At 47.5% G+C, this 27,186-nt stretch overlaps 4 protein-coding genes across 18 annotated transcripts in view; all 4 read left to right on the top strand.

Annotated features, from left to right (window-relative positions):
* LOC123742403 (catenin delta-1) overlaps nucleotides 1-6,185 on the top strand; it is a 47,325-nt gene extending 41,140 nt beyond the window's left edge. For 4 of the 6 annotated variants that reach the window (XM_082978554.1, XM_082978553.1, XM_082978555.1 and 1 more), the window contains 4 exons: nucleotides 2,476-2,520; nucleotides 2,601-2,683; nucleotides 3,033-3,087; nucleotides 3,670-6,185. In XM_082978554.1, coding sequence (XP_082834680.1) covers nucleotides 2,476-2,520; nucleotides 2,601-2,683; nucleotides 3,033-3,087; nucleotides 3,670-3,731 — 245 coding nt within the window. In that variant the 3' untranslated portion in view covers nucleotides 3,732-6,185. Of the gene's footprint in view, nucleotides 1-2,475; nucleotides 2,521-2,600; nucleotides 2,684-3,032; nucleotides 3,128-3,669 lie in introns of all 6 variants that reach the window. The other 2 variants (XM_082978556.1, XM_082978557.1) reach the window with 2 other exon arrangements.
* Nucleotides 6,186-6,563: 378 nt separating this feature from the next.
* Nucleotides 6,564-20,127, top strand: LOC106610467 (uncharacterized). Of its 2 annotated transcripts, none has more exons than XM_082978552.1 (9): nucleotides 6,564-6,757; nucleotides 7,773-7,910; nucleotides 9,459-10,322; nucleotides 10,537-10,628; nucleotides 10,878-11,285; nucleotides 11,682-11,948; nucleotides 12,073-12,331; nucleotides 14,503-18,423; nucleotides 19,015-20,127. In XM_082978552.1, exons 2-9 carry the CDS (start codon nucleotides 7,808-7,810, stop codon nucleotides 19,362-19,364), a joined length of 6,264 nt encoding a protein of 2,087 aa, XP_082834678.1. In that variant the 5' UTR covers nucleotides 6,564-6,757; nucleotides 7,773-7,807; the 3' UTR covers nucleotides 19,365-20,127. The 2 variants fall into 2 exon arrangements, with proteins under 2 accessions (XP_082834678.1, XP_082834677.1); XM_082978551.1 differs by having other exon boundaries at nucleotides 14,314-18,423; nucleotides 19,015-20,126.
* A 418-nt stretch (nucleotides 20,128-20,545) lies between these two features.
* Nucleotides 20,546-21,774, top strand: LOC123744221 (mitochondrial import inner membrane translocase subunit Tim10). Its single transcript, XM_082978559.1, has 2 exons — nucleotides 20,546-20,811; nucleotides 21,520-21,774. The coding sequence occupies exons 1-2, from the start codon at nucleotides 20,741-20,743 to the stop codon at nucleotides 21,710-21,712; spliced, it is 264 nt and encodes an 87-aa protein (XP_082834685.1). The 5' UTR covers nucleotides 20,546-20,740; the 3' UTR covers nucleotides 21,713-21,774.
* A 1,225-nt stretch (nucleotides 21,775-22,999) lies between these two features.
* LOC106600344 (protein unc-93 homolog B1) overlaps nucleotides 23,000-27,186 on the top strand; it is a 13,093-nt gene continuing 8,906 nt past the window's right edge. For 8 of the 9 annotated variants that reach the window (XR_014393089.1, XR_014393090.1, XR_014393087.1 and 5 more), the window contains exons 1-4: nucleotides 23,002-23,352; nucleotides 23,786-23,917; nucleotides 25,815-25,956; nucleotides 26,200-26,353. Coding sequence is in view for 1 of the 9 variants with exons in the window: in XM_045716383.2 (XP_045572339.2) it covers nucleotides 23,350-23,352; nucleotides 23,786-23,917; nucleotides 25,815-25,956; nucleotides 26,200-26,353 (431 nt within the window). In the remaining 8 variants the exon portion in view is untranslated. Of the gene's footprint in view, nucleotides 23,353-23,785; nucleotides 23,918-25,814; nucleotides 25,957-26,199; nucleotides 26,354-27,186 lie in introns of all 9 variants that reach the window. The other variant, XM_045716383.2, reaches the window with a different exon arrangement.

Consider the following 27,186-nt stretch of genomic DNA (forward strand, 5'->3'; position numbering starts at 1 on the left):
CCAATCTAATGTTACAACCCCCACCCCACCACCAATCTAATGACACAACCCCCACCCCACCACCAATCTAATGTTACAACCTCCACCCCACCACCAATCTAATGACACAACCACCACCCCACCACCAATCTAATGTTACAACCACCACCCCACCACCAATCTAATGTTACAACCCCCACCCCACCACTAATCTAATGTTACAACCCCCACCCCACCACCAATCTAATGTTACAACCCCCACCCCACCACCAATCTAATGTTACAACCTCCACCCCACCACCAATCTAATGACACAACCACCACCCCACCACCAATCTAATGTTACAACCCCCACCCCACCACCAATCTAATGACACAACCCCCACCCCACCACCAATCTAATGACACAACCCCCACCCCACCACCAATCTAATGACACAACCCCCACCCCACCACCAATCTAATGTCACAACCCCCACCCCACCACCAATCTAATGACACAACCCCCACCCCACCACCAATCTAATGACACAACCCCCACCCCACCACCAATCTAATGACACAACCCCCACCCCACCACCAATCTAATGTTACAACCACCACCCCACCACCAATCTAATGTTACAACCCCCACCCCACCACCAATCTAATGACACAACCCCCACCCCACCACCAATCTAATGACACAACCCCCACCCCACCACCTGTCTAATGTTACAACCCCCACCCCACCACCAATCTAATGTCACAACCCCCACCCCACCACCAATCTAATGTTACAACCACCACCAATCTAATGACACAACCCCCACCCCACCACCAATCTAATGACACAACCCCCACCCCACCACCAATCTAATGACACAACCCCCACCCCACCACCTGTCTAATGTTACAACCCCCACCCCACCACCTGTCTAATGTTACAACCCCCACCCCACCACCAATCTAATGACACAAACTCCACCCCACCACCAATCTAATGACACAACCCCCACCCCACCACCAATCTAATGTTACAACCCCCACCCCACCACCAATCTAATGACACAACCACCACCCCACCACCAATCTAATGACACAACCCCCACCCCACCACCTGTCTAATGTTACAACCCCCACCCCACCACCAATCTAATGTCACAACCCCCACCCCACCACCAATCTAATGACACAACCCCCACCCCACCACCAATCTAATGACACAACCCCCACCCCACCACCAATCTAATGTCACAACCCCCACCCCACCACCAATCTAATGACACAACCCCCACCCCACCACCAATCTAATGACACAACCCCCACCCCACCACCAATCTAATGACACAACCCCCACCCCACCACCAATCTAATGTTACAACCACCACCCCACCACCAATCTAATGTTACAACCCCCACCCCACCACCAATCTAATGACACAACCCCCACCCCACCACCAATCTAATGACACAACCCCCACCCCACCACCTGTCTAATGTTACAACCCCCACCCCACCACCAATCTAATGTCACAACCCCCACCCCACCACCAATCTAATGTTACAACCACCACCAATCTAATGACACAACCCCCACCCCACCACCAATCTAATGACACAACCCCCACCCCACCACCAATCTAATGACACAACCCCCACCCCACCACCTGTCTAATGTTACAACCCCCACCCCACCACCTGTCTAATGTTACAACCCCCACCCCACCACCAATCTAATGACACAAACTCCACCCCACCACCAATCTAATGACACAACCCCCACCCCACCACCAATCTAATGTTACAACCCCCACCCCACCACCAATCTAATGACACAACCACCACCCCACCACCAATCTAATGACACAACCCCCACCCCACCACCTGTCTAATGTTACAACCCCCACCCCACCACCAATCTAATGTCACAACCCCCACCCCACCACCAATCTAATGACACAACCCCCACCCCACCACCAATCTAATGACACAACCCCCACCCCACCACCAATCTAATGTCACAACCCCCACCCCACCACCAATCTAATGACACAACCCCCACCCCACCACCAATCTAATGACACAACCCCCACCCCACCACCTGTCTAATGTTACAACCCCCACCCCACCACCAATCTAATGTCACAACCCCCACCCCACCACCAATCTAATGACACAACCCTGAAATTTGTCAATTTTGGTTTTTACATCAACCTTTTATTCATTACATTTTCATCTCTCTGATAAACACATTTACACAAAATGACATTTCTCAGAGTTTGTATATTCTCCCAATCTGTACTCTTAATTAAAACCAAAAAAGCTGTATTTGTTTTTGTGGGGACTCCAGTCACCTCACTACAATCCCCGACCACTGGCCTATACCCACACACTATGACCCACACACTATGACCCACACACTATGACCCACACACTATGACCCACACACTCTGACCACACACTATACCCTACACACTAGCTGTCTCTCATCCTGTGACTGTGTTTGTTTGTCAGGAGGAGACAAGAGAGACATGATTCCACTAAATGATATGGGACCAGGTATGTCTGTGCACACACACACCTACACACACACACACACGCCTACACACAGTTGTTAACAGGCCTTGGCTGTCTTCCAGATGCCTACTCCACACTGGACCAGAGGGGGAGGAAGAACACTCTGGATGGAACACTCGAGCCTGCTGACAAAGACACAGCACAGGTACACACACACACACACACACACACACACACACACACACACAGAGCATGTTCTCGCATGTCTCACTACAGTGGTTAGCTTCTTTTCTCACTTAACTTCTGACCCTAACCCACTTTATCAACACTCTCTCTTCCCCTCTGTCTCTCTTCCCCTCTCTCTCTCTCTCTTCCTCTCTCTCGTCCCCCCTCTCTCTATTATCTGATTCTTCTGGTTTTCATATTGTTCATTCTGAACACACCCTTCTCTCTTTCTCTTTTTTCTCTCACTCTGCTTTAACCCACCACCTTTCTTCCCTCTTCTCCCCCCCCCTTCTCTCTTCCTGTCCTCCCCCTTCTCTTCCCCCTCTCAGGGAGGGCTGTATGAGGAGAGGCGGGACTCTGTTCCTCTCATGGACTCTTATGACGGTTAGGCCACACCCCCTCACACACTGCATGTGAGCGCATGGTATGTGTGTCCACCGACTGAACACCTGCCTCTCTCACTAAACCGCATGGCCTGACTAACCTCTCTCTCTCTCTCTCTCCATTGTATTGGTGTTTTTCTTGCTCCCTCTGCTGGGGATTTGTATGTTTGATGTAGTATGTTGTTGATCTTGTGTCTTGATGTTTGTTTCATTGTTTCATGTCTGTATACATATGGAATTCTGTCTTGTGTGTGTTTGATCTCTTTTCAAGCGTCTGTGTGTGTTCATGTTGTCTGTGTGTCTCATGTATTGATTGGTAATGTTTAGGCTGTGTGTGTTCATGTTGTCTGTGTCATGTATTGATTGGTAATGTTTAGGCTGTGTGTGTTCATGTTGTCTGTGTCATGTATTGATTGGTAATGTTTAGGCTGTGACTGATATTGTCTTCACTAGCAGGCTCTGTGTCCTCTCAATCCTTTACGTTTATACGGCTGGTTTATGAGTTGCACTCTTACAACAAATGCACATGGTAGTAACCCTTCTCTCTGTCTCTGTCTCTCTCTCTGTCCTGGTGTTCCCACAGAGAAACTGATAGTGTGCATCACTAGAAGAGAGCAGCCTCTACCGGCCTACTGCCCCTGCTGAACCTCTGGACACTCACTGAGGGACCACTGACTCCACTAGGACTGGACTCGCTCTCCTTCTGTCTCTCTCTTTTCTTTCTCTTTTTCCTCTCTCTATCTTTCGATTTCTTAATCTTCTTTCCCTCTTATCTCTCGGGTTCTGTGACATAAGCCACTTGCATGACCTTCAGCCTTCCTCACCTCACTATCTCTCCCTCCCTAGCTCTCCCTCATTCCTCTATTCAGACAGACTTTTAGCCACTAAAGGAACACTATGGACTCCTGACATCCCTCTTCTACCTGTCCACACTACTATGACTGACATCCTCCTGACATCCCTCTTCTACCTGTCCACACTACTATGACATAAACCACTTCTAATTTACTAACTCCTCCCACCACAATAGGGACAGTTGTGACTTCATCTGGGAACTGGGAACGTTCACCACCACAGTAGCAAAGCTAATCAAAAGGGAACTGTTGGAATGGGATTCAAACTGTAACTGAACTTAAACTGACAAACCCCCTTTTTTACTGGAATGGTTAAAACTGCATTTCTAGAAGTGATTGTGAAGATTTCCGGTCAATGTTTTTTTTTTTTCTTGTGATAACTAATTACCACTTAACTTCTGTTTCCCAACAAAGAATCAATGTTTGTTGATCTACTGCCGGTGTTGCTTTGGTCTTTGTTTGAAGTGTGATTGCTGAGTTGTGGTTCTGACTACACTGATGAACAGGTGCCAAACTACACACCACTATTGCAGTAACTTTCTACTACAGAGTCTTTCTGAACACTACTTCTCTTCTCAGAGCCATCTGTTGTGATGTTATAGTGTATATGACATCATTGGGTGATGTCAGACAGGCACTGGTGTGCCATTGGGCAGTGTTGTGGCAAAGGATTGTGGGAAAGTAAGTAGGTTGACGACCACTTTAACATTTTACACATGGGTCTTGCGTCACAGAACATTGTTGATAGTCTGTTCTGCAGAGTATATTTCTATGATTTTCAGCCGTGTATAATAGACCAGTGAACCGTTTTGGCTCTATTCAATACATTTCTGTCTGTGTGGCTCTTTAGCGTCATTGTTATACCCCCTTTCTCAACTCCCTCTGGTTCTAATGGTTCTCCTGAAGCTATGGGAGAAACCACAGATTTGATTGTTGATCCAGTGACTGCATTTCTTTCAATCTGCAAATCTCTATATATATATATGAATGTGTAAATATGTGATCGCCTTCAACTACGTCTGTGTGGCTTATGGCTAACTGGAGTGCCTCGTTCGTTGATTGGTGTTTTTAAGGTGGGATGGGGGTTTGCCCTGGGGATATCATTCACTAGCAGCAACATTCCAGAACATTGCATCCAAATGGAATGTTTAGAACAGTTTTATTTTTTTGTGTTCCGCATAATAACACAATGGAATGTATAGAGTTGATATGATTGATGCTCTGCATATGGAACAGAGAGAACCATTCTAGTGCCATACATTCCTCATCAGACTGGCGTGTTCCAGCCTACTGAACCTACGCCTGGGTGTCCATCTACCCTGCTGGCCTGGCTGGTGTCCATGGAGACCACAGAACACTAAGAGGGGAGAGGACACATTTACCTGGTTGTTTTCCCCCAGACAGAGTTCCTTTAGTACCGTAGACAGCATTATTATTCTCAGTGCAGAGTAAGATGTAGATATTTTCTGAGTAGATTAAAGCACTAGGGGTAAAAGCGGTTCTTGGTTCCTTTGATTATTTTCATGCCAATCCAACACTACAAATGGTCAGTCTCAGAAAAATGTAAATAGTTGTCTTGTAACCAGATATAGACCTAGAACTGATACAGGAAATTATGTGGGAGTGGAATCCAATGGGAATGTGGGACTAAAGAGGGGCGGAGCATAAAATTAAATTAGCAAGATTTGAATGAGTGCAAAGACCAGATTGATTCTAGTTGCTATTTTAAAAAATAATTGAAAAAAAAAGCAAATGTAACTATATACAAGATAAATATTTGTTAATTGTAATGGTTTTATGTATTTTTCTTTTTATATTTTATGATTTGGGTTTATTCGTCTTGCAGGTATTGTGGGTGAACACATATGCAATCGGTTTATTTTTTAATTGAGAAACATTTATGGTTTATATATTTTAAGTAAAGTTAAAACAAGCAAAACACAATGTAAAATCAATATTACGTTCCAGATGGTCCCCTATTCCCAATATAGTACACTACTAAATGGCCTGATATGGCTATGGGTGAAAGTAGTTAACTATATAGGGGATAGGGGGCCATTTAGGAGACAGTCCAACTCTCAATTTCTGTCATCAGTTTATTATTGGAACGCTGATCTAAAATGTGATTCTGGGTGAAAACCTTAATCTCTAATTCTATGCCTTGGCTCTTAATGTTGCACATTTCTCTCATGAATGGAATATGTAACAAGCAATACGGTTTATAATTAAAAAGTGCTTTTTTCAACACTGGCCTTGACTTTTTCTCTCTACCTCTGTGTGAGAAAAGCATGTGTTATAGTAAATGTTAGTTGTTCTCGCTGTACAGTTGTACTCTTCATAAACACAAACATAAGTCATCATACGGTGTCATGCAGTGCTGAGACGCTGAAATCAATGGGTGAAGTAACGCACGCCTCTGATTGGCTAAAGTCAACAGAATACTTTCCAACATTGAATAGAATTTTTCAACAGGTTTGCAATTGATCACATCAAATGGCTCTGCCGCTGGCTGCGGAACAACAGAAGTTGATGATCAACGACGAGCCGAAATGACCCCATGATTCGATGCAGTTGATCCCATCTCGGCTTTTCCCACGTTAACTACGCATGCGCACGCACGATCGCCCCTCGCGATTTTGACGTTGAGAATTCCTTTCTGAAGTGTGACGTCAGTCCGTGCATTTGGCCACATTGTGGGAATCGATCAACTAGGGAATATGTCAACATTAACTATTTAAAACAAATTGGATGGCGATATACAGATTTTTGACAAAGCAAGCCAATAGACAAGAAAAAGCCCTGACTGGCATCGAAAAGGTAAGCATGTGCATTAGCTAGCCGTCCAGCTAACGTTAGCTAACACATTTAGCTAACGTCACCAGACTTTCGTTTCCAGTTCCTCCCCCAGCACGAGTGTGCTGAAAAGTATACAAATGGAACTAATTAGATAGAAAGCTGTACCACACTTGCAGTTATTTGAAAACTAAATGAATGTGCACTAATGCAACACATTAACATTTGTGTTTTTGATTGTAAGCCTATTGTCAGTGTGTCTTATTGATAAGTGGAGGTCGTCCACAACACGCTTTGAATTGCATGGCTCTTGCAAGCGTTCTAACGAACAAGCTGTCTTTTCTAGCAAAAGCACTGACTAACACGTGATACGACTGGCTGAACTTTTTTCTTCTAGTCTTGGAACTTATGTGTTCACTAATACATGACAATTGGCAGGTTTTCACGGAGTCCCAAATGTAAAGTACTAGCCACTCACCCCAGTGGTGTGTATTTATGGATGCCAAGGGAAGCCAGGATTACCCCAAAAATGTGCCAAGAAAAAATTAAATAAACATTTTCGTATTTCTGTGTTTCATAATGTTCTTTCAATTCGCAAGAGGCTGAATGTATATGACAGGAGAAAGCATCCGAGCGATTGAAACAGCGCCCCTCTGTCTCTCTACGTGTAGGCCATCTATCTGATGCTGTCTGGTCCAAACGAGTATGACATTGTTGCTGCCCGTAGCATCTCACAACCAACTTCACACCTTGACTTTTCAGCCCAGTCTTGTCCAAGCACGACATTTTGAGACAATGTATGAAAATCAGGTTTTACCATTGTTTCACTTCGTCAAATGCTGTATACCGTCAGATCAATCTGCAGTCATTTAAATCTCTCCCTCATTTTTCCCTACATCCCTTTCTTTTCTGTCCTCTAAACCCCACAACTCCATCCCTCTCTCCTTGCTACCCGCTGCCCCCCCCCTTTTCCCCACATCCATTTTCCCTCTGTCTCCCCTCCACCACTCTATCCCCCTCTCCATTCTACCCAACCCAGGCCTCTCTCTCAGGGTGGAGGCCAAGAAGAGGAGCATGTGGAGGTACCGTCTGCCTGGCTATGAGTTGAGGCTCCTAGAGGAACTACAGAGACAGAAGCACAACAGTCTCTACTGTGATACCCTGTTACAGACTGATGGTGAGGGAGGAGGGGAGTGATGGAGAGACTGCAGTCTACTGTGATACCCTGTTACAGACTGAGGGAGGAGGGGGAATGGAATCAATCAGAGCATATGAGCAGAGATGAGCGGTTGGAAAATCCCGCTCATCGCTCATGTTGCGCAGCGCTCCAGCGTGCCATGTCCTTTCCTACCGCTCAGCTAAAAACCACTCCGCACTCACAGGAAGAAAAAAACTGCCGCTCCAAATTCGTTCCATTCGTTAAAATCACAATTTAATCAACGTCCATCTATTTTTGTGACTACCTGGACCTACCAATTGTTTTTTAAGTATTGAAACCAAACCATATGGATTTAAATGAAAAGTATTTGAATAAACATTTCAAATAGGCTACATGTCATATAAACACTCTAAATAGGTCAGGAGCCAGACCGGGAGTCTAAGAAGGAACGGAAATGAATGAATTAGGCTATATTATTTCAAGGATATAGCCTAGATAGAAATACATTGTGAAGCATTTGCGAGTGTGACACAATAGGCTGGTGTGGACATAAAGCATTTAATCAACATTTTATTGTATTAAATAATTATAGTCCATAAATTGTGCATATCGGATGTGAATTACTTAGAATTAAATACAAATGAAATGATAACTGACTTATTAGAGCCTTTTGAAAATGTTGAGTTTGGCCAGTATGTGGCTTCAGGCTCATGCGATGGTGCCTGGAGAGCAGACCAGCAGTGGAGAACATCCTCTCCACACCTGCAGAGCCACTGGGGATGATAAACACCCTTTTGGCCACTCTTACCAGGCTGGGCAGAGATGTTTTATACATTTTTCTATAGGTAGGCTTAATGGTTTTTAGGCAAAATAACGCAATCAAAATGGAAAGCTCTTTGAACGTGGGAATATGCCAGGCCTATTCGTCCAAAATCAGCTATGGCCTATTGTACAGAAAATAGAACAAAAATCTAACTTTATTTGTCACATGCGCCGAATACAACAAGTGTAGACCTTACCGCAAAATGCTTACTTACAAGCCCTTACCCAACAGTGATTTGTAGTTTATAAATACTTCACTACAAGGACACACGTAATTAGCTACCCACCTCGTTCCTTTCTGTTAGCATGTGCACATAGTAAGTACACCATCATGCTTTCAGGATATGTGTCTTTTCAGATTCCACAATGATTCTTTAGTTCTGGACAGAACGTCATCGCTCTCCCTCTCTGCTCTTGGTCTTCATAGTCACCTTGATTTGGCACCTGTGTGTTTTATCAGTTTCTTTATGACAATATTTAGTGAACTTCATGACAGTAGCTAAAGCAAGGGGCTATAATGACAGTAATGACATGATGGAAAGTAGCCAAATGATTGATGTAAGTTAGGGAGACATAATGAGGTTTAGATTGAGGATAGTAAAGGGATCAATCAAATCCAACTGCCATTCTTCCTCTCCTTCCACATGCCCTTATTTCAAACCTAAACCCCATTAGACCTACATCACATTTCCTAACCTGCATTATAAATGTAGCTAATGATGTCACATTTCTTTCTTCCCACAGGTTTGTCAGTCCCGGCCCACAGCTGCGTCCTGGCTGCCCTGAGCCCCTACCTGTCCAAGGCCCTGTCCAACCAGTCATTCCCCCTCCCGGCTGGGCAGAGATGGCCACTCAAGCTCCAGGCTGTGAAGGCCCAGACCCTGCTGAAGCTGGTGGATCTCCTGTACTCCGGAGAGCTGGAGGGAGAGGGCACCATGGAACAAGAAGAGGTTATGGCCGCTGCCTGTAAGCTGGGCATAGGCCGCTTGGTGGAGGGGTGGAAGGACCGGGGGAGGGAGGGAGAGGGGGAGAGGAGGTGCAGTCTTAGAGATGTGGGGGTGCAGACGGAGGGAGGAGACACACAGGTGGACGTGGGGGCGTTGGTGGAGACGGGGACCCAGACTGTGGACTGTAATGGAGGTATTTACATGACTTTCCTCAGTCCCCTCCCTGATGCTCTCCCTACATCCACACCCTCACCTCCACCTCTCCTACTAGTCCAGAGCAGCAGTGAAGGGCAGCAGCACACAACTCACACGGCACCTCCTTCCCTGAGTCCCCAGATTATGACCCCCAGTTCCACCCCACCCAGCGTCAAAGCAACGGTCAGCTGTGGCACAGCTCCCTTTAGAACCCACCCTCGGACCTCCGAACCGGAGGTCACAAACCTCTCATCGTCCTCTGTTGTCCTGAGCGGTGACATGGTCGCCCCGAGTGACGATTCGGACCACCCCACGACACCCCGGGAGAAGAGTGCCGTCCCAGAATGCTCTGTGGCGGAGAACGGTGTGACGGAGAGGAGGATGGAGAAGATGAGGGAGCAGCAGCTGACACCACACACTGGGAGCGCAGAGGAAGGAGGAACAGGGGAGTGTCAGGAGAGGAGAGGTATGAGGGGATGATAGTTGAGGTTTTTAAGTCATCTTTCAAACCCTGGGGCCTTGAATCAACCATTTGACTTATTTTTCACATCCTTTGGGGTTTTATAGTTATTTTATGAACCTCATATTTAGCATGTTGTTTATTTGTATCTGTGTCATGTACTGTAAAGTGTGTTGACATTTTTAACTGCGTTGTAAATAAGATGTGATGTGATTGTGAGGTGCGGTTGGGAGGAAGTGGCTGACCGGACAGAGGCTGGAGAACACTCAGATCTCCATCAAGGTCAAGCTGAGGAGGAGGACCAGGGGACAGGTAGGTCGGGTGTCCAAAATGCCACCCGATTCCCTAAATAGTGCCCTAGTTTTGACCTGGACCCTGGTGAAAAGTAGTGCACTATGTAGTGAATCGGGTGCCATTTTGGATGTTGAGTTTTTCTTTGCTAATGTGTGCCTCTGCTTGCAGTCTGGAGTCCAGGCCGGGTTACTGTAAAACCCCTTATTCTCACTCTTTTGATCTAAAAACTGCTTTATCGATACATTTGATTGACTGATTGTTTAACAGGTGTGGGAGCTGGTCAGTGGGCAGGAGATGGACGGAACCGTCTCACCTGGTCAAAGGCAGGAGAGGGACGGAACCGTCTCACCTGGTCAGAGGCAGGAGAGGGACGGAACCGTCTCACCTGGTCAGAGGCAGGAGAGGGACGGAACCGTCTCACCTGGTCAGAGGCAGGAGAGGGACGGAACCGTCTCACCTGGTCAGAGGCAGCAGAGGGACGGAACCGTCTCACCTGGTCAGAGGCAGGAGAGGGACGGAACCGTCTCACCTGGTCAGAGGCAGGAGAGGGACGGAACCGTCTCACCTGGTCAGAGGCAGGAGAGGGACGGAACCGTCTCACCTGGTCAGAGGCAGGAGAGGGACGGAACCGTCTCACCTGGTCAGAGGCAGTTGGTTCGCGCTGCTCTGACGAAGGTGAGTGGCACAGTAACGATGAACGTTCTAATACTTCCAATGCCATTCTAACTGATTGTTGTCAGCAAAATAAGTGCTGAATTTGAGGGCTACGTTTTCACTCTAGAACATTTTTGCCCATTAGTTTTGATACAGTGAATATCCATTACCATGTTAGTAAGCCATTGAGGGGTTTCTGAATACCCTGTCCATTATTCAAGTTAATCTGAGCTGTCAAAACAGCAGCACAACGGTTAAAATATATATTTCCTAAACATGACCTTTGAAACCCTGTTCAGATGAAACCCTGCTGAAGACAGAATAGGTGTGTAAACGTTGGTATATAAATGTATCGGAGCCATGCGGCTCGTCTTCTCTAAGGGTTCTAAAATGTCTCCTTTTATTCTGTCACGACAGGAAACAGATCGCATGAGGACAAGACAACTACCACGCCAGCCTCTCCCCCCACCCCAGTCCCCAGCCCTCCCCCGGTGCTCTCCCCTCGACACAGCTTTCCTCACCCCTCCACCAGATCTCTACATCTCCCCTCCACCCCGATCCCGCCCCCACCCCACCTCCAAAACCACCACCGCCCAGTCAACCTCCCTCAACCACTGCAGCTCCACCCACCATCCGACCCCACACCCAGCACATGAACCGCAGCTCGCCTTGCCCCAGCCTCCGGTATCTTCATTTATTTCACGATAAAAAAAACACAATTCAACCACACATTTGAAAAGGATCCAGGTTAACACAGAAAACGTTTAACAACGTATTTCCGTTGTGGTCCTCTTGTTTTGGCCGGCAGGTAGAGGAATCGGACGAGCAGATTGAGAAAATGCTGGAAGACATCATGATGGGGTTGAACATACTGCCCCCTGTGGTTCTGGATAGGGACTGCGACCACCATCTCCAAAGCCACGACAGACCGACGGCCTGCTCCTGCTCGCATCATCCCGTCCACGCAAGGCATTGTGGGATGCACAGCGCCGTTGGCTCGGCTTCTTGTTGCGTGTGTTCCCATGGCTACGCGACAGGAAGTGATGATGCGTCGTCGACTGAAACAGGTATGTTTTGTAACATGTTATGTGATTGACCACCGTTCTCTACTGTTGTATCTACATCTGAGAAGACTTTATCTTTACATTTAGCAGATTGCTCTGGATAAGAGCATTAGGGTTAAGTGCCTTGCTTAAGGGCACATCAACAGATTTTCCATCTAGTCAGCTTGGGGATTTGAACCAGCAACCTTTCGGTTACTGGCCCAGCGCTCTTAACCCTAAGCTACCTGCTGCCTTGAATCTGAACCAGGCTCCTTGTTAACTATGTTGTAAGGCTTTCTAGCGACTTAGGTCAGTGTTTCCCAAATCCGGTGCTCCAGTACCCCCAGCAGCCCAACTCCAGTCTTCCAGTACCCCCAGCAGCCCAACTCCAGTCTTCCAGTACCCCCAGCAGCCCAACTCCAGTCTTCCAGTACCCCCAGCAGCCCAACTCCAGTCTTCCAGTACCCCCAGCAGCCCAACTCCAGTCTTCCAGTACCCCCAGCAGCCCAACTCCAGTCTTCCAGTACCCCCAGCAGCCCAACTCCAGTCTTCCAGTACCCCCAGCAGCCCAACTCCAGTCTTCCAGTACCCCCAGCAGCCCAACTCCAGTCTTCCAGTACCCCCAGCAGCCCAACTCCAGTCTTCCAGTACCCCCAGCAGCCCAACTCCAGTCTTCCAGTACCCCCAGCAGCCCAACTCCAGTCTTCCAGTACCCCCAGCAGCCCAACTCCAGTCTTCCAGTACCCCCAGCAGCCCAACTCCAGTCTTCCAGTATCCCCAGCAGCCCAACTCCAGTCTTCCAGCAGCCCAACTCCAGTCTTCCAGTACCCCCAACAGCCCAACTCCAGTCTTCCAGTACCCCCAGCAGCCCAACTCCAGTCTTCCAGTAACCCCAGCAGCCCAACTCCAGTCTTCCAGTACCCCCAACAGCCCAACTCCAGTCTTCCAGTAACCCCAACTCCAGTCTTCCAGTACCCCCAACAGCCCAACTCCAGTCTTCCAGCAGCCCAACTCCAGTCTTCCAGTACCCCCAACAGCCCAACTCCAGTCTTCCAGTACCCCCAGCAGCCCAACTCCAGTCTTCCAGTACCCCCAGCAGCCCAACTCCAGTCTTCCAGTACCCCCAGCAGCCCAACTCCAGTCTTCCAGTACCCCCAGCAGCCCAACTCCAGTCTTCCAGTACCCCCAGCAGCCCAACTCCAGTCTTCCAGCAGCCCAACTCCAGTCTTCCAGTACCCCCAACAGCCCAACTCCAGTCTTCCAGTACCCCCAACAGCCCAACTCCAGTCTTCCAGTACCCCCAGCAGCCCAACTCCAGTCTTCCAGTACCCCCAGCAGCCCAACTCCAGTCTTCCAGTACCCCCAGCAGCCCAACTCCAGTCTTCCAGTACCCCCAGCAGCCCAACTCCAGTCTTCCAGTACCCCCAGCAGCCCAACTCCAGTCTTCCAGTACCCCAACAGCCCAACTCCAGTCTTCAAGTACCCCCAACCGCCCAACTCCAGTCTTCCAGCAGCCCAACTCCAGTCTTCCAGTAACCCCAACTCCAGTCTTCCAGCAGCCCAACTCCAGTCTTCCAGTAACCCCAGCAGCCCAACTCTGGTCCTCCAGTAACCCCAGCAGCCCAACTCTGGTCCTCCAGTAACCCCAGCAGCCCAACTCTGGTCCTCCAGTACCCCCAGCAGCCCAACTCTGGTCCTCCAGTACACATTTGTGTTGAAGCCCCAGATAAAAACGCCTGATTCAACTTGTCAAAGGCTTGATGGTTAGTTGACAAGTAGAAGCAGGTGTGCTGTTGGGGGTACTGGAGGACCAGAGTTGGGAAACACTGACTTAGTCTATGTATGATAAATCATGTACATTTTAAATGCCTGCCCTTCCTCAACTCCTCACGGCATTGCTTGCACTTATCTCACAGTGTCATCCATTACAATAGATCGCTATTAGCACCTACACTTAGCTAGCACCAGCCTGACCTCTCTCTCTCTCTCTGTCTTTCTCTCTCAAGCCTTCCACTCCATCACCTCCTCCCATTTTGTCACCACGACAACCTCCTGCACCGTTACCCCTGACCTTTACCCACAACCTCTGACCCCTCACCAATGCTCCACCTATCACCCCTCCACCCCCCTCTCTCATCCTCACCCCCACTTCTCCTGTAATGATTACTCCTCTGACTGGGCCTCCTATTGTTCAGGTGTACTCCAGTGCTCCTCTGAGAACGCCAAGAACCACCAGGAACTCCTGATCCGGTTCCAGAACTCTCAAAACCAGGAACTCCAGAACCGGAACTCCAAGAGCCTGGGGGTTGGATGTGGTGGCAGCAGCAGCATCATACCAGTCCACTCAGGCTCTTCACCAAGGCCTCCCCACCACCACCAGTCCCTTCCTCAGAGCCAGGCCTCTCTACTTTACACAGGGGAAGAGGACCCAGATCCAGGGTGCTGGAAGGGTTCTTCTGCCCAGACGGGCGTTCCGTCGACATACAGAGAACATGTTTGTAATCTGTCCTCTGCGGATTGTCTGTCAACCAATGGAGAGACCACTCCAAGTCAGGTGAATGGAGACACTACTCCAAGTCAGGTGAATGGAGACACTACTCCAAGTCAGGTGAATGGAGACACTACTCCAAGTCAGGTGAATGGAGGGACCACGCCAAGTCGTGTGAATGGAGAGGCCATTCCAAGTCAGAGTCTGAGTCAGACCAGTACGAATCAGGAAGTTCCACAAGAAGAGGAACCAATGGTTGTCACCCCCGGTTTCCTCCCCCCCTCTGAAACTGATGCTTCTGAACCACAACACCCAGCATGCCCACCAGATGTCTCTCCCGGGAGAGGACTACGTTTCCCAGAACTCCTTTCACTGCTGTCTCGAGGAAGTGAAACCCAGCCTTCCCAATCTCCTCCTCCATATTGGGAAGAGCTATGCCTGCCAAAATGTCTCTCACCCTTAAATTCACCGGAACCCTCACCCCCACCATCTCCGGCGAAACCCTTCCTTAAATCCCCATTCCGGCATCCTGTAGCTCCATTCCATAGAATCCCTCAGCTGTCAAAGCTACCACCTTGGCTCTGCCACACTCCGAGAAGACTACAATTTCCACTGAGCTCCATGATACATTCTCCACGCTCCCCAGGAAATCTGTGTGAATCTAAAAAATGCCTTGGTCTGCCGTGGGAATCCAACAACAACTCCGAGCAGATGACTGATGGTCAAGACAAGGCTAGCATTAGCAACAACGCAAGACTGACCGGAAAAGAGGACGAGGAGGAGAGGAAAAGGAAGAAGGTCGCGACCACCACTACGGGGCGAAGGCTTGAGAAACCAAAGGCGAAGAGAAGAGAGGGAGATGAAACCTCGAAGCCCCACAGTAACAAAAAGAGAATCCGTGTGAGGATAAAGGAGGGTTTGGAGCCGGAGCAGGGGCCAAGGATTGAGAAACCAAATGCAAAGACCCAGAGGAGACAGGAGGATGAAACCTGGAGTCACCACAGGAAGAGAATCTGTGTGAGGAGAACAGAGGGTTTGAAAGTGGAGCAGGAACAATCAGAGGACAGTGAGACCCCAGAGCCTCCTCAGAAAAAGAGGAAACACAATGTCTCTACAAAGATAGAAGATAGTCCTTTAGTGAGGACTGAAAGGGTGAAAATCAACGACGGAACGAAGACTGAGAATGGACAAGTGAAAATAAGTCTCTGCTCTGTCAGTCTGTCAACCAACAATGTCTTAGCAAGCGAAAGATTAGGACGGTACCTTTCCAACACCTCCACACAGTCTTTGTCCAGCCTTGGTGAGGAAGCCAACCGACCTCCAGAAGGAACAAAGATGCTGGGAAGGGAAACAGGGAACCCAGTAAGGGTGCTCCGAGCCAGGGATCGAGATGTGAAACGCCCTCCTAACATTTGGACCACAACCAGGAGCTGCTCTCCAGTAAAACTTCACCAAGAAGACAAGCAGTCGAACATGTCTACTGAAACTCCCAGTCCCTCCTTCTCCAGGTTTCAAGCTCTGGCCAAAGCAGTTGGACTGCTCCAAATCCCACCAACACCACCCCCGAAACGGAAACGTGGTAGACCCCGTAAGATACGACCAGGAAAAAAACAGGTTTCCCAGGCTGGTGGTTTATTTCCCACCAGTGCCATGACAACGGGCATCCATGACGCGGAAGCGGTTGAGCACAAAAAGGAAAGAGGAGGAGGAGAACCGCAGGCAAAGGGAGGAGGAGAACCGCGGGGAAAGGGAGGAGGAGAACCGCGGGGAAAGGGAGGAGGAGAACCGCGGGGACAGGAAAGAGGAGAACCGCGGGGACAGGAAAGAGGAGAACCGCGGGGACAGGAAAGAGGAGAACCGCGGGGACAGGAAAGAGGAGAACCGAAGAGAAAGGAAAGAAGAGGAGGAGAACCGCAGAGAAAGAAAAATGAAAGAGAACCGCAGAGAAAGAAAAATGGAAGAGAACCTCAGGGAAAGGTGAAAGGAGGAGGAGAACCACAGGTAAAGGAAAAAGGAGGAGGAGAACCACGGGTAAAGGAAAAAGGAGGAGGAGAACCACAGGTAAAGGAAAAAGGAGGAGGAGAACCACAGGTAAAGGAAAAAGGAGGAGGAGAACCACAGGTAAAGGAAAAAGGAGGAGGAGAACCACAGGTAAAGGAAAAAGGAGGAGGGGAACCACAGGTAAAGGAAAAAGGAGGAGGGGAACCACAGGTAAAGGAAAAAGGAGGAGGGGAACCACAGGTAAAGGAAAAAGGAGGAGGAGAACAACAGGTAAAGGAAAAAGGAGGAGGGGAACCACAGGTAAAAGAAAAAGGAGGAGGGGAACCACAGGTAAAGGAAAAAGGAGGAGGGGAACCACAGGTAAAGGAAAAAGGAGGAGGGGAACCACAGGTAAAGGAAAAAGGAGGAGGGGAACCACAGGTAAAGGAAAAAGGAGGAGGGGAACCACAGGTAAAGGACGACAAGCGAAAGAAGTACAGGAAAAGGGTCAGGCTCAGGGAGGGACATGGCAAAGGAGAGAGAGCAGAGTTGTTCCAGAGACTACTTGTGCTGTCTAAATCTAAAACAGTTGCTCAGAAGCCTAGCTTGCAGACAACTTCCCCCAGTACCCATGAAGAGCAAGTTCCTTCCAACTGTTCAGGAACGGGAACCATTCTGCAACTCCAGCCGTCTGGTCAGCCACAGAACTCCAGTCCAGAAAGATCTGGAGAGACTGAATCAGACAGAGACCAATTGAGACCCCCTGCTGTCAAGCGGACCCCCTCCAAGTGTCGGGCACCCACTGTGTCTCTCAAGAAGTTCCAAGAACTCCTGAAGCACAGGCACCAAAAGACGAGGAAGTCCACCAAAAGCAAGGAGACAAAAGAAAAAGAAAGTGAAACTGAAGGACAGAAACAAAGTGAAAGAAAATTATTGAAACCCAATGAAAGTGACAGCGGTCAAAATGAATCAAGACTGATGAACAAAAACAGAAGTCCTTCCCAGTCTCTAGAAAGAGAGTCAGCCATTCGACCAACCGTTGAAAATTACGATCAGACCAACCGAACGGAGAGCGACCATCCAGAGGAGAAAGATGGAGGACACAACAGCAGCACTTGTGGACAGGAGACGGAGTATCAAGATCTCATCTACAAAGAGACTGAAAGAGAAAACGTTGAGGATAGAGAACATTTTGAGAACACAGAAAACGTTTTAGGCGGGGAAAACGTGGATGCGTCAGGAGACTTTTTCGAACTCCAAGAGGAGCTGGCTACCTTGTCAATGTTATCGATGACAAGGACAAAGGAAATGGTGGATCCTCAACGGACCGACAAAGGCAACAAGGAAGGAAGAGATCTGGTTACCAAGGAGAACAGAGAGAGCGAAACAGACTCGTCTACAGAGACAAACAAGAAGACCGAAAAAGGAAAAGGATCCATGGTGGGGGCATATAGGAGAAGTGTGATCATCCAAGAGGTGGAGGAGAAAATGGAGGATGGGTATTTGGAGATGGAGATCTCCAGCGAGGAGTTGGATGTGGTTGACGAGGTCCACCACACGTTGGGCTACGCAGGGACTGAGGAAGTGAGTGGTGAAGAGGAGGAGATAGATGTAGAGGAGATGGGTCCAACAATGTATCCTGATGCAGGTAAATCAATTTGAACCTGAATTCATTTTCAATTTTGTGGAAAACGTACACTGAGTGTACAAAACATTAGGAACACCTTTCCTAATATTGAGTTGCACCCTTTTTGCCCTCAGAACAGCCTCAATTTGTCGGGGCATGAACTCTACAAGGTGTCAAACGATCCACAGGGATGCTAGACCAATGTTGGCTTGAAAATTCTTGACACATTCAAACCGGTACACCTGGCACATACTACCATACCCCGTTCAAAGGCACTTATATTGTCTTGCCCATTCACCCTCTGAATGGCACACATACACAATCCATGTCTCAAGGCTTAAAAATCCTTCTTTAACCCGTCTCCTCCCTTTCATCTACACTGATTTTGAAGTGGATTTAACAGGTGACATCAATAAGGGATCATAGCTTTCACCTGGATTCACCTGGTCAGTCTGTCTTGGAAAGAGCAGGTGTTCCTAATGTTTTGTACAGTCAGTGTAGTAGTAGATAGCTACTGGCAGTTGTTTTTCATATTTTAATCTAGTTTGAGCTTAAATAGTCTCAATGATGTTACGTCTTTTAAATGTTTACTATGGGTTTCTTTATTCGTAGCTTGGCAGGAGGTTCCCGGCGCCAGAGAAGTGGACCAAGCGAGTTCCACCATGGCCAGCTTCAGAGGCATCACCCACATCCACCTCCCTCAGAAAATCAAAATGGCGACCGCTGCCGACGTGAGTATCCCGACCCCTCGGGAGGCAGAGCCTTCCACGCTGACATCACGAAGGGTCACCACAGGGTCAACAGGAAGCTGGGAGCCAGAGGAGGAAGAGGACGTGGAGGTGGACGTTCTTGAGTGGTCGCCGGCCGTGCGACCAAGAGTGTGGGGGGCGGGGCTTGAGCAAGGCGTCACAGAACTGACCGAGGAAGACGAGATAGACGTGATGGGAGAGGAAACAGACTGAGTAAGTGGGAGGGTGTACTCTTAGGGACGTGTTAATTTAGAATCCATTAAAATAATCAAAAATAATACAACGTTGCCATTGGAGAACGCAAATGTGTATTCTTCAACATAAAGGCTAGCTTTGCATGTGTGTGTTCTTCATTGGAAACGTTTATTATTTGCAACAGATTCTAAACAGTGTGTTCTTGAGAAGAAAGGCTACCGTTCCTAAGCAACCTCCCTGCTCATCCTCTCCACACTGTTAACTATCGGAGTAGCCCCGACCTACCACACTTACTTGATGAGACTAACTCACAAAATGAGGGTGAGTCTCGCTATATAAAAAAAAAACCTTTGTTGATTGTGATTTTGTTGTTGTTTTTGTTGTACAGTTCAGCCTTATGAGCCCTAGACTAGAGACTCGGCAAACGCAGCTACTCTTTTGTTACATTTCAGGGCCCGTATTGACAGCTTCTCAGAGTACGAGTGCAGATCTAGGATCAGTTTTTCCTTTTAAGTCATAATGAATAACAGGGCCTCCTCTGAGACGCTTGGTGAATACTGGGCCCTGGTGGTCATGCTGGTTATTTTTTGTACCTTCAGAATCAGTCAGTCAGTGTCCAATCAGAAGCACTTAAATATGTTTATATCTGCCACTTTTGACAAGTTCTTTATTTGTAGCTTCATTGTTTGTATAACTTTGTAAATTAGAAAGAAAGCCTAAGGCCTGTCATTTAAATATAATAATTTTGTTGTATTAAAATGGCTTTCTTGACCACAGCTGTCCAGTAGATTTGTTTTCTCAAGCATGGTCATTTTGTATTTGCTTAAAACTAGCTATTGAAGTAAACATTTAACTTTGCCTACTATGCTCAATGTTTGCTCACATTCAATTACAATGTTCTAGCCTCCCAGTCAAGCCATCCTTGTTCACACAAAAAGGAGTTTGTTTGATTTTCGTTTGGGGCCATAATGAGAATGGACTGTCACATGCTGTCTAGGAGGCCTAGTCCCAATACTTTAACAATGCATCCTTACTTTCTACTTCCCTTGAAAAATTGCTCATTGAACATGGCAGGATAAGTAGGGTTCCTGTAAATAGATTACAGCAATCTTTTCTTATCAGATTTATTGTGACAATCATGAGGTAAAAGTGAAGGATCAAGGATGTATTGGAAAAAATATTAAAAACTGTCCCATTGATTTGACAGCTGTTTGAATGCGCAACTTTATTGACAGCGGAAGGGGTTCTTGAGAGCGAAGGAACAACACACGTGTATTCCTCAATCTGAAGGTTAAATAAGCCGGTGGTCGGGTGTGTTTGTTGGCCGCTGAGAGTGGTCGTTTGGACGGTTCGATTTTGTAGAGAGTACGGTCTGGAGCGGACACAACGCAGACATGGACCCAGAGAAAGCACAGCAACTGGCGGCGGAACTAGAAGTGGAAATGATGGCTGATATGTACAATCGGTAAGAATGGCTAACTAGCAATGGAATGTTAGCTAGCTTGTTAACGTCCTTTCTCCACTGAAATGCTAAAATGTGCTAATTACAGTGTAACACGCTGCATTTGCATGTAGCTAGCCAGCAAATTTTGACTGTCGTATTTAGCTTTTTGGTGGTCAGGTAAAAGCATCATGTTAGATGGATTCTCAGGCTAGCTAGCTTCATAGCGTTAGCTAGCTGTCGTGCTACTGAACGTCAGACCAAATCAATCGATTTAGAATAGAGTACTCTTTTATAACGCACACACTCGACTACATTGCTGTACATGCATAAGCAAAAACAAAGGGAAGACCATCCCTAGTTAGCTAGCTAACTCAGTCATGTTATTGAGAGCTCATTCAAATGGAACTGATTTAGCTAGCTAGCTATGTTGCCAGTTAGGAGTGCACGCATTGACTTTTCATAACATAATCAGAATGACCTGTTCTATGACTTTGCACATACATGGAGATTTTGATTCCTCGCATCCTGTCTCCTCTTCTTTTTCTCAAAACATCAGAGGGAAGCGAGGAGAACACTGGAGGAGATCTCATCCCAATGCTCTCCTGACCTTCCTCTCTTTCCTTCTAAGGTTTTGACAAGGAAAACAGGAACACACTTGAGATACAACCCTCATCTTTATCGTAACCTACAATGTCTTAACGACCTTTCTCTCCATCTTCCTCCTCGCAGGATGACCAACGCATGCCACAGGAAGTGCGTGCCCCCACACTACAAGGAGGCGGAGCTGTCTAAAGGGGAGGCGGTTTGTCTGGACCGCTGTGTGGCTAAGTACCTGGATCTACACGAGAGGCTGGGCCGCAAGCTCACCGAGCTCTCCGTTCAGGACGAGGAGATGATGAGGAAGAACGCTATTGGACAATAATATATATATTTTTTAGGGAGGGATGGGGGTGGGTTAGTGCTAGGGTTACCATGCTTTCTGTGCGGGGGGGGGGGGGGGGGGGAGGGAGAGCGATAGGGTGGGATGGAGCGATGGGGTGGGTTTAAAAAAACATATGACTCTTATGGAGGGGATGGAGTTGCTGTCCAGAGTGGGTGGGGTAGGGTTGGTTTAAGAGCAAGGTGCTTGTAAGGAAGGTTTGTTTGTGGTTACGTTGTGGAGCGGACATTGGGATGGATGAAGCCTGTTTTGTGTGAACACTGGTTGTACTTGTGGTTTGAGCCAAGATCATTTCTTTTTTTACCACAGCAAAGACACTAATATGCATAGTTAACTATTTTATGTTCAGCCAATCAGTGCTCTTTCGGCATCGCGTGTAACTAGGGAAACTGGTTGCTGCTTGGCCCTTTTTAGTTATGTGGGCGTATCAAAGGTGATGATGAATTGAGAAATCCCCCAATAATGTTTATCAAAATGCTTTCAGTGTTCCATAGTGCAGTGTTCTTCAAGCCATTCCTTAGGGGGACCCTGGGAGGTGCTCCTTTTTTCTCTAGCCCTGGACTAATACCTGTCTCAACTGATGAAGGGCACCCCTGGGCTCATATTCAGTGTCTCAGAGTAGGAGTGCTGATCTAGGCTTTATGAATACGGGCCCTTGTCCCGTAGGAATAGATGGAGACACTGCTGTAGTCAATACGAGGACCATGCCTATATGAGTGTTATTTCTTTACATTTTGATCAGTCTGTTTGTTCATTGGCTTTGTATTTTCTTCATGTTGAAACTGTACAAATGTTGTACAAAGTTTTCTTTTGTGACATTTTAGAAACCTTTTTTTGTTGTTTTAAATCTGAATAAATATTGTTATGGTATATATTTTAGTTTTTAGTTATGCATTCTACACTGTATTTTCTTCACCATAATACAATAACACTGTACTTATGTTCCAAATGGCACCCTTTTTCCTACGTAGTGCACTATTTTTGACCAGAACACTATGGTCCTTGGTCAGAAGTAGTGCACTATATAGGGAATAGGGTGCCATTTGGGATGTATAGGCCTTATTCAATGTTAAACATTGCAGGAAAATAAGGTGTTCAATCTCAAACATGTTTTACTTAGTAGACTTGTATGACTTTTCCCCCAGTTTCTTGAAACCACCCTCCCATTGCAAATAAAATCAACTGTCAATTTCAAGGGTCATATTGACTTTACAACACACAAGCGCAGTCAATGCTCTGCACGTTGCTTTTTCGGGATGGAACCTACATTTCGTAAGACGATGTATACCATGCGTATCCCATACATACAACTGACACAACTTAAAACTAAATGTACTCTGTCTTAAAAGCTAATCTAATACAACGTGAAGCTAAAAATGCTCTGTAGCTTTAAGACAAACGTTATGGATAGGGTTAAAAAGAGGAAGTGGGCACACAGCGGACTTTCGTTTCCCTAATGAAAGTTTTAATTTGGGATCTGAGCTTTAACACTAGAAAGGAGAAGCGCAAGTACAGTAGTACGCGACGGGGTACCAAGAAAGAATACGCAGTTTTATTCGTGCACATGACAATACAATAGGCCTGAAGTGCGACCGAACGACGCCGATCCTGACATAATAATGGTGAGTGTATTGCATCTTTGCATGTATTGAATCGCGCACTCGTATTTTATACGACATTGATTTAAATGTTTGTTTTCATAAATATTAATATATTCAAGATAGTTGTATTGTCCGCCATTGTAGATGGTCACTATTTAAAATGGTGTTCTTATTGGTCACACTGTTTTAGAAGTAAAAACGTTTTAATGCAATCTAATTATCAACGTATATGTATTCATTGATAATGGAATAATAGTTGTATTTCTTTGATCTTTGAATGATTGATCAAGAAGCAGCAAGCCACTGTGCTCAACTCAACCATATTCCCCCATGGCTAAAACGTCATTTGTAAACGTTTATTACACCGTACTTCACTAGTAGTCTATTTTCATTAAAGTGTCAAAAGAAATTCAATCTTCATGTGCTTACTGCTGTTCTCTGTATCGTCCGACAGATGGCGGAGGCCGACACGGAAGAGAACGTGTACCGTGAGGCTGTGGCAGAGTCGCCTGTTGCGCCCCCTAATGGCGACATTAACATTGACGACCTGTTACCCGACGGTCCTCAGGGGAATATTCAAGGACAGGTGTTGTGTGACAAAAAACATGAAAATACAATGTTTTTTCAACTTTGCTACCGATGTTTACAATGCAATATCCTGTGATTTTTAAGGAGCATTCCACACTTTTTTGGTTTGTTATGATAGTGTGCTCTCTTGTTTTATTAGTTATTCTCTGAAATTATTAAAAATGAAATTATTAAAAATGATAACTACAACACTAACAACCCTGTATTTCCCTCCCTTCACCTCTCTCTCCCTCTCTCTTTACCTCTTTCTCTCTCTCTCCCCCTCCCTTCACCTCTCTCTCCCCCTCTCTTTACCTCTCTCTCTCTCCCCCTCCCTTCACCTCTCTCTCCCCCTCTCTTTACCTCTTTCTCTCTCTCCCTCTCTCTCCCTCCCTTCACCTCTCTCCCCCTCTCTTCACCCCTCTCTCTCCCCCTCTCTCTCTTTCTCTCTCTCCCCTCTCTTCACCTCTCTCTCTCCCCCTCCCTTCACCTCTCTCTCTTTCTCTCTCTCTCTCTCTTTGCCCCTCTCTCCCCCTCCCTTCACCTCTCTCTCCCTCTCCCCTTCCCCCTCCCCTGTACCCCCTCTCCCCCTCCCTTCACCTCTCTCTCTTTTTCTTTCTCTCCCTCCCTTCACCTCTCTCCCTCTCCCTCTCCCCTGTACCCCCTCCCTTCACCTCTCTCTCTCCCCCTCCCCTGTACCCCCTCCCCCTCCCTTCACTTCTCTCTCTCCCCCTCCCTTCACTTCTCTCTCCCTCTCCCCTCCCATGTCCCCCCTCTCTCCCTCCCTTCACCTCTCTCCCTCTCCGTCTCCCTCTCCCTCTCCCCTGTACCCCCTCCCTTCACCTCTCTCTCTCCCCCTCCCCTGTACCCCCTCTCCCTCCCTTCACTTCTCTCTCTCCCCCTCCCTTCACTTCTCTCTCCCTCTCCCCTCCCATGTCCCCCCTCTCTCCCTCCCTTCACCTCTCTATCTCTCCCTCCCCTGTCCCCCCTCTCCCCCTCCCTTCACTTCTCTCTCCCTCTCCCCTGTCCCCCCTCTCCCCCTCCCTTCACTTCTCTCTCTCCCTCTCCCCTGTCCTCCTTCTCCCCCTCCCTTCACTTCTCTCTCTCCCTCTCCCCCTCCCCTGTCCTCCCCCTATCCCCCTCCCTTCACCTCTCTCTCTCCCCCTCTCTTCACCCCTCTCTCTCCCCCTCTCTCTCTTTCTCTCTCTCTCCCCCTCTCTTCACCTCTCTCTCTCCCCCTCCCTTCACCTCTCTCTCTTTCTCTCTCTCTCTTCACCTCTCTCTCCCTCTCCCCCTCCCCTGTACCCCCTCTCCCCCTCCCTTCACCTCTCTCCCTCTCCCCTTTCCCCTCCCCTGTACCCCCTCTCCCCTCCTTTCACCTCTCTCTCTTTTTCTTTCTCTCTCTCCCCTTCCCTTCACTTCTCTCTCCCTCTCCCCCTCCCCCTCCCCCTCCCCCTCCCCTGTACCCCCCCTCCCTTCACCTCTCTCTCTCTCCCCCTCCCCTGTACCCCCCTCCCTTCACCTCTCTCTTTCTCTCTCTCTCTTTGCCTCTCTCTCCCCCTCCCTTCACCTCTCTCTCCCTCTCCCCTTCCCCCTCCCCTGTACCACCCTCTCCCTCCCTTCACTTCTCTCTCTCCCCCTCCCTTCACTTCTCTCTCTCTCTCCCCTCCCCTGTCCCCCCTCTCCCCCACCCTTCACCTCTCTCTCCCTCTCCCCTGTCCTCCCTCTCCCCCTCCCTTCACTTCTCTCTCCCTCTCCCCTGTCCTCCCTCTCCCCCTCCCTTCACTTCTCTCTCTCTCTCCCCTCCCCTGTCCTCCCTCTCCCCTTCCCTTCACCTCTCTCTCTCCCTCTCCCCCTCCCCTGTCCTCCCCCTATCCCCCTCCCTTCACCTCTCTCTCTCCTCACCCCTTCCCCAGATGGAGGAGTTCCTGGGCCCCCAGCCGGAGTACGATGAGGAAGAGGAGGAGAAGAAGTATTACAGGAGGAAGAAGCTGGGCGTGGTGAAGAACGTCCTGGGGGCCAGCGTCGGGGGCATGATCATATACAGCGTCTACATGGGTAACACCTGTCTGTCTCTCTGTCTATCTGACTGACTGTCTGACTGACTGTCTTGCCTGTCTTGTCTGTCTAACTGACTGTCTTGCCTGTCTTGTCTGTCTAACTGACTGTCTTGCCTGTCTGTGTGTCTCTGTCTGTCAGTTCTATTCATATATGCCTGTATTCCATTTTGTGCATGTTTTGTGTATGTAATGTATTCATTCATTTATACATATGTGTGTGTGTGTGTGTCTGTGTCTGCAGGCCTGTTGCAGATGCAGCTGATCCTCCACTATGATGAGACGTACAGAGAGGTGAAGTACGGTAACCTGGGTCTGGAGGACATCGACAAGAAGATGCTGATGGGGATCAACGTTACACCCATCATTGCACTGTTATACACCCCCATACTCATCAGGTATACTATATATATATACATACACCTATCATAGGCCTGTTATACACCCCCATACTCATCAGGTATACTATATATATATACATACACCTATCATAGGCCTGTTATACACCCCCATACTCATCAGGTATACTATATATATATACATACACCTATCATAGGCCTGTTATACACCCCCATACTCATCAGGTATACTATATATATATACATACACCTATCATAGGCCTGTTATACACCCCCATCATTGCACTGTTATACACCCCCATACTCATCAGGTATACTATATATATATATATATACATACACCTATCATAGGCCTGTTATACACCCCCATACTCATCAGGTATACTATATATATACATACACCCATCATTGCACTGTTATACACCCCCATACTCATCAGGTATACTATATATATATACATACACCCATCATTGCACTGTTATACACCCCCATACTCATCAGGTATACTATATATATATACATACACCCATCATTGCACTGTTATACACCCCCATACTCATCGGGTATACTATATATATCTATACATACACCTATCATAGGCCTGTTACACACCCCCATACTCATCAGGTATACTATATATATATATATATATATATATATATATATATATATATATATATATATACATACACCCATCATTGCACTGTTATACACCCCCATACTCATCAGGTATACTATATATATATATATATACATACACCTATCATAGGCCTGTTATACACCCCCATACTCATCAGGTATACTATATATATATACATACACCCATCATTGCACTGTTATACACCCCCATACTCATCAGGTATACTATATAT

Source organism: Salmo salar, chromosome 08, assembly GCF_965601325.2.
Source record: "Salmo salar chromosome 08, fSalSal1, whole genome shotgun sequence".
Taxonomy (NCBI): Eukaryota; Metazoa; Chordata; class Actinopteri; order Salmoniformes; family Salmonidae; genus Salmo; species Salmo salar.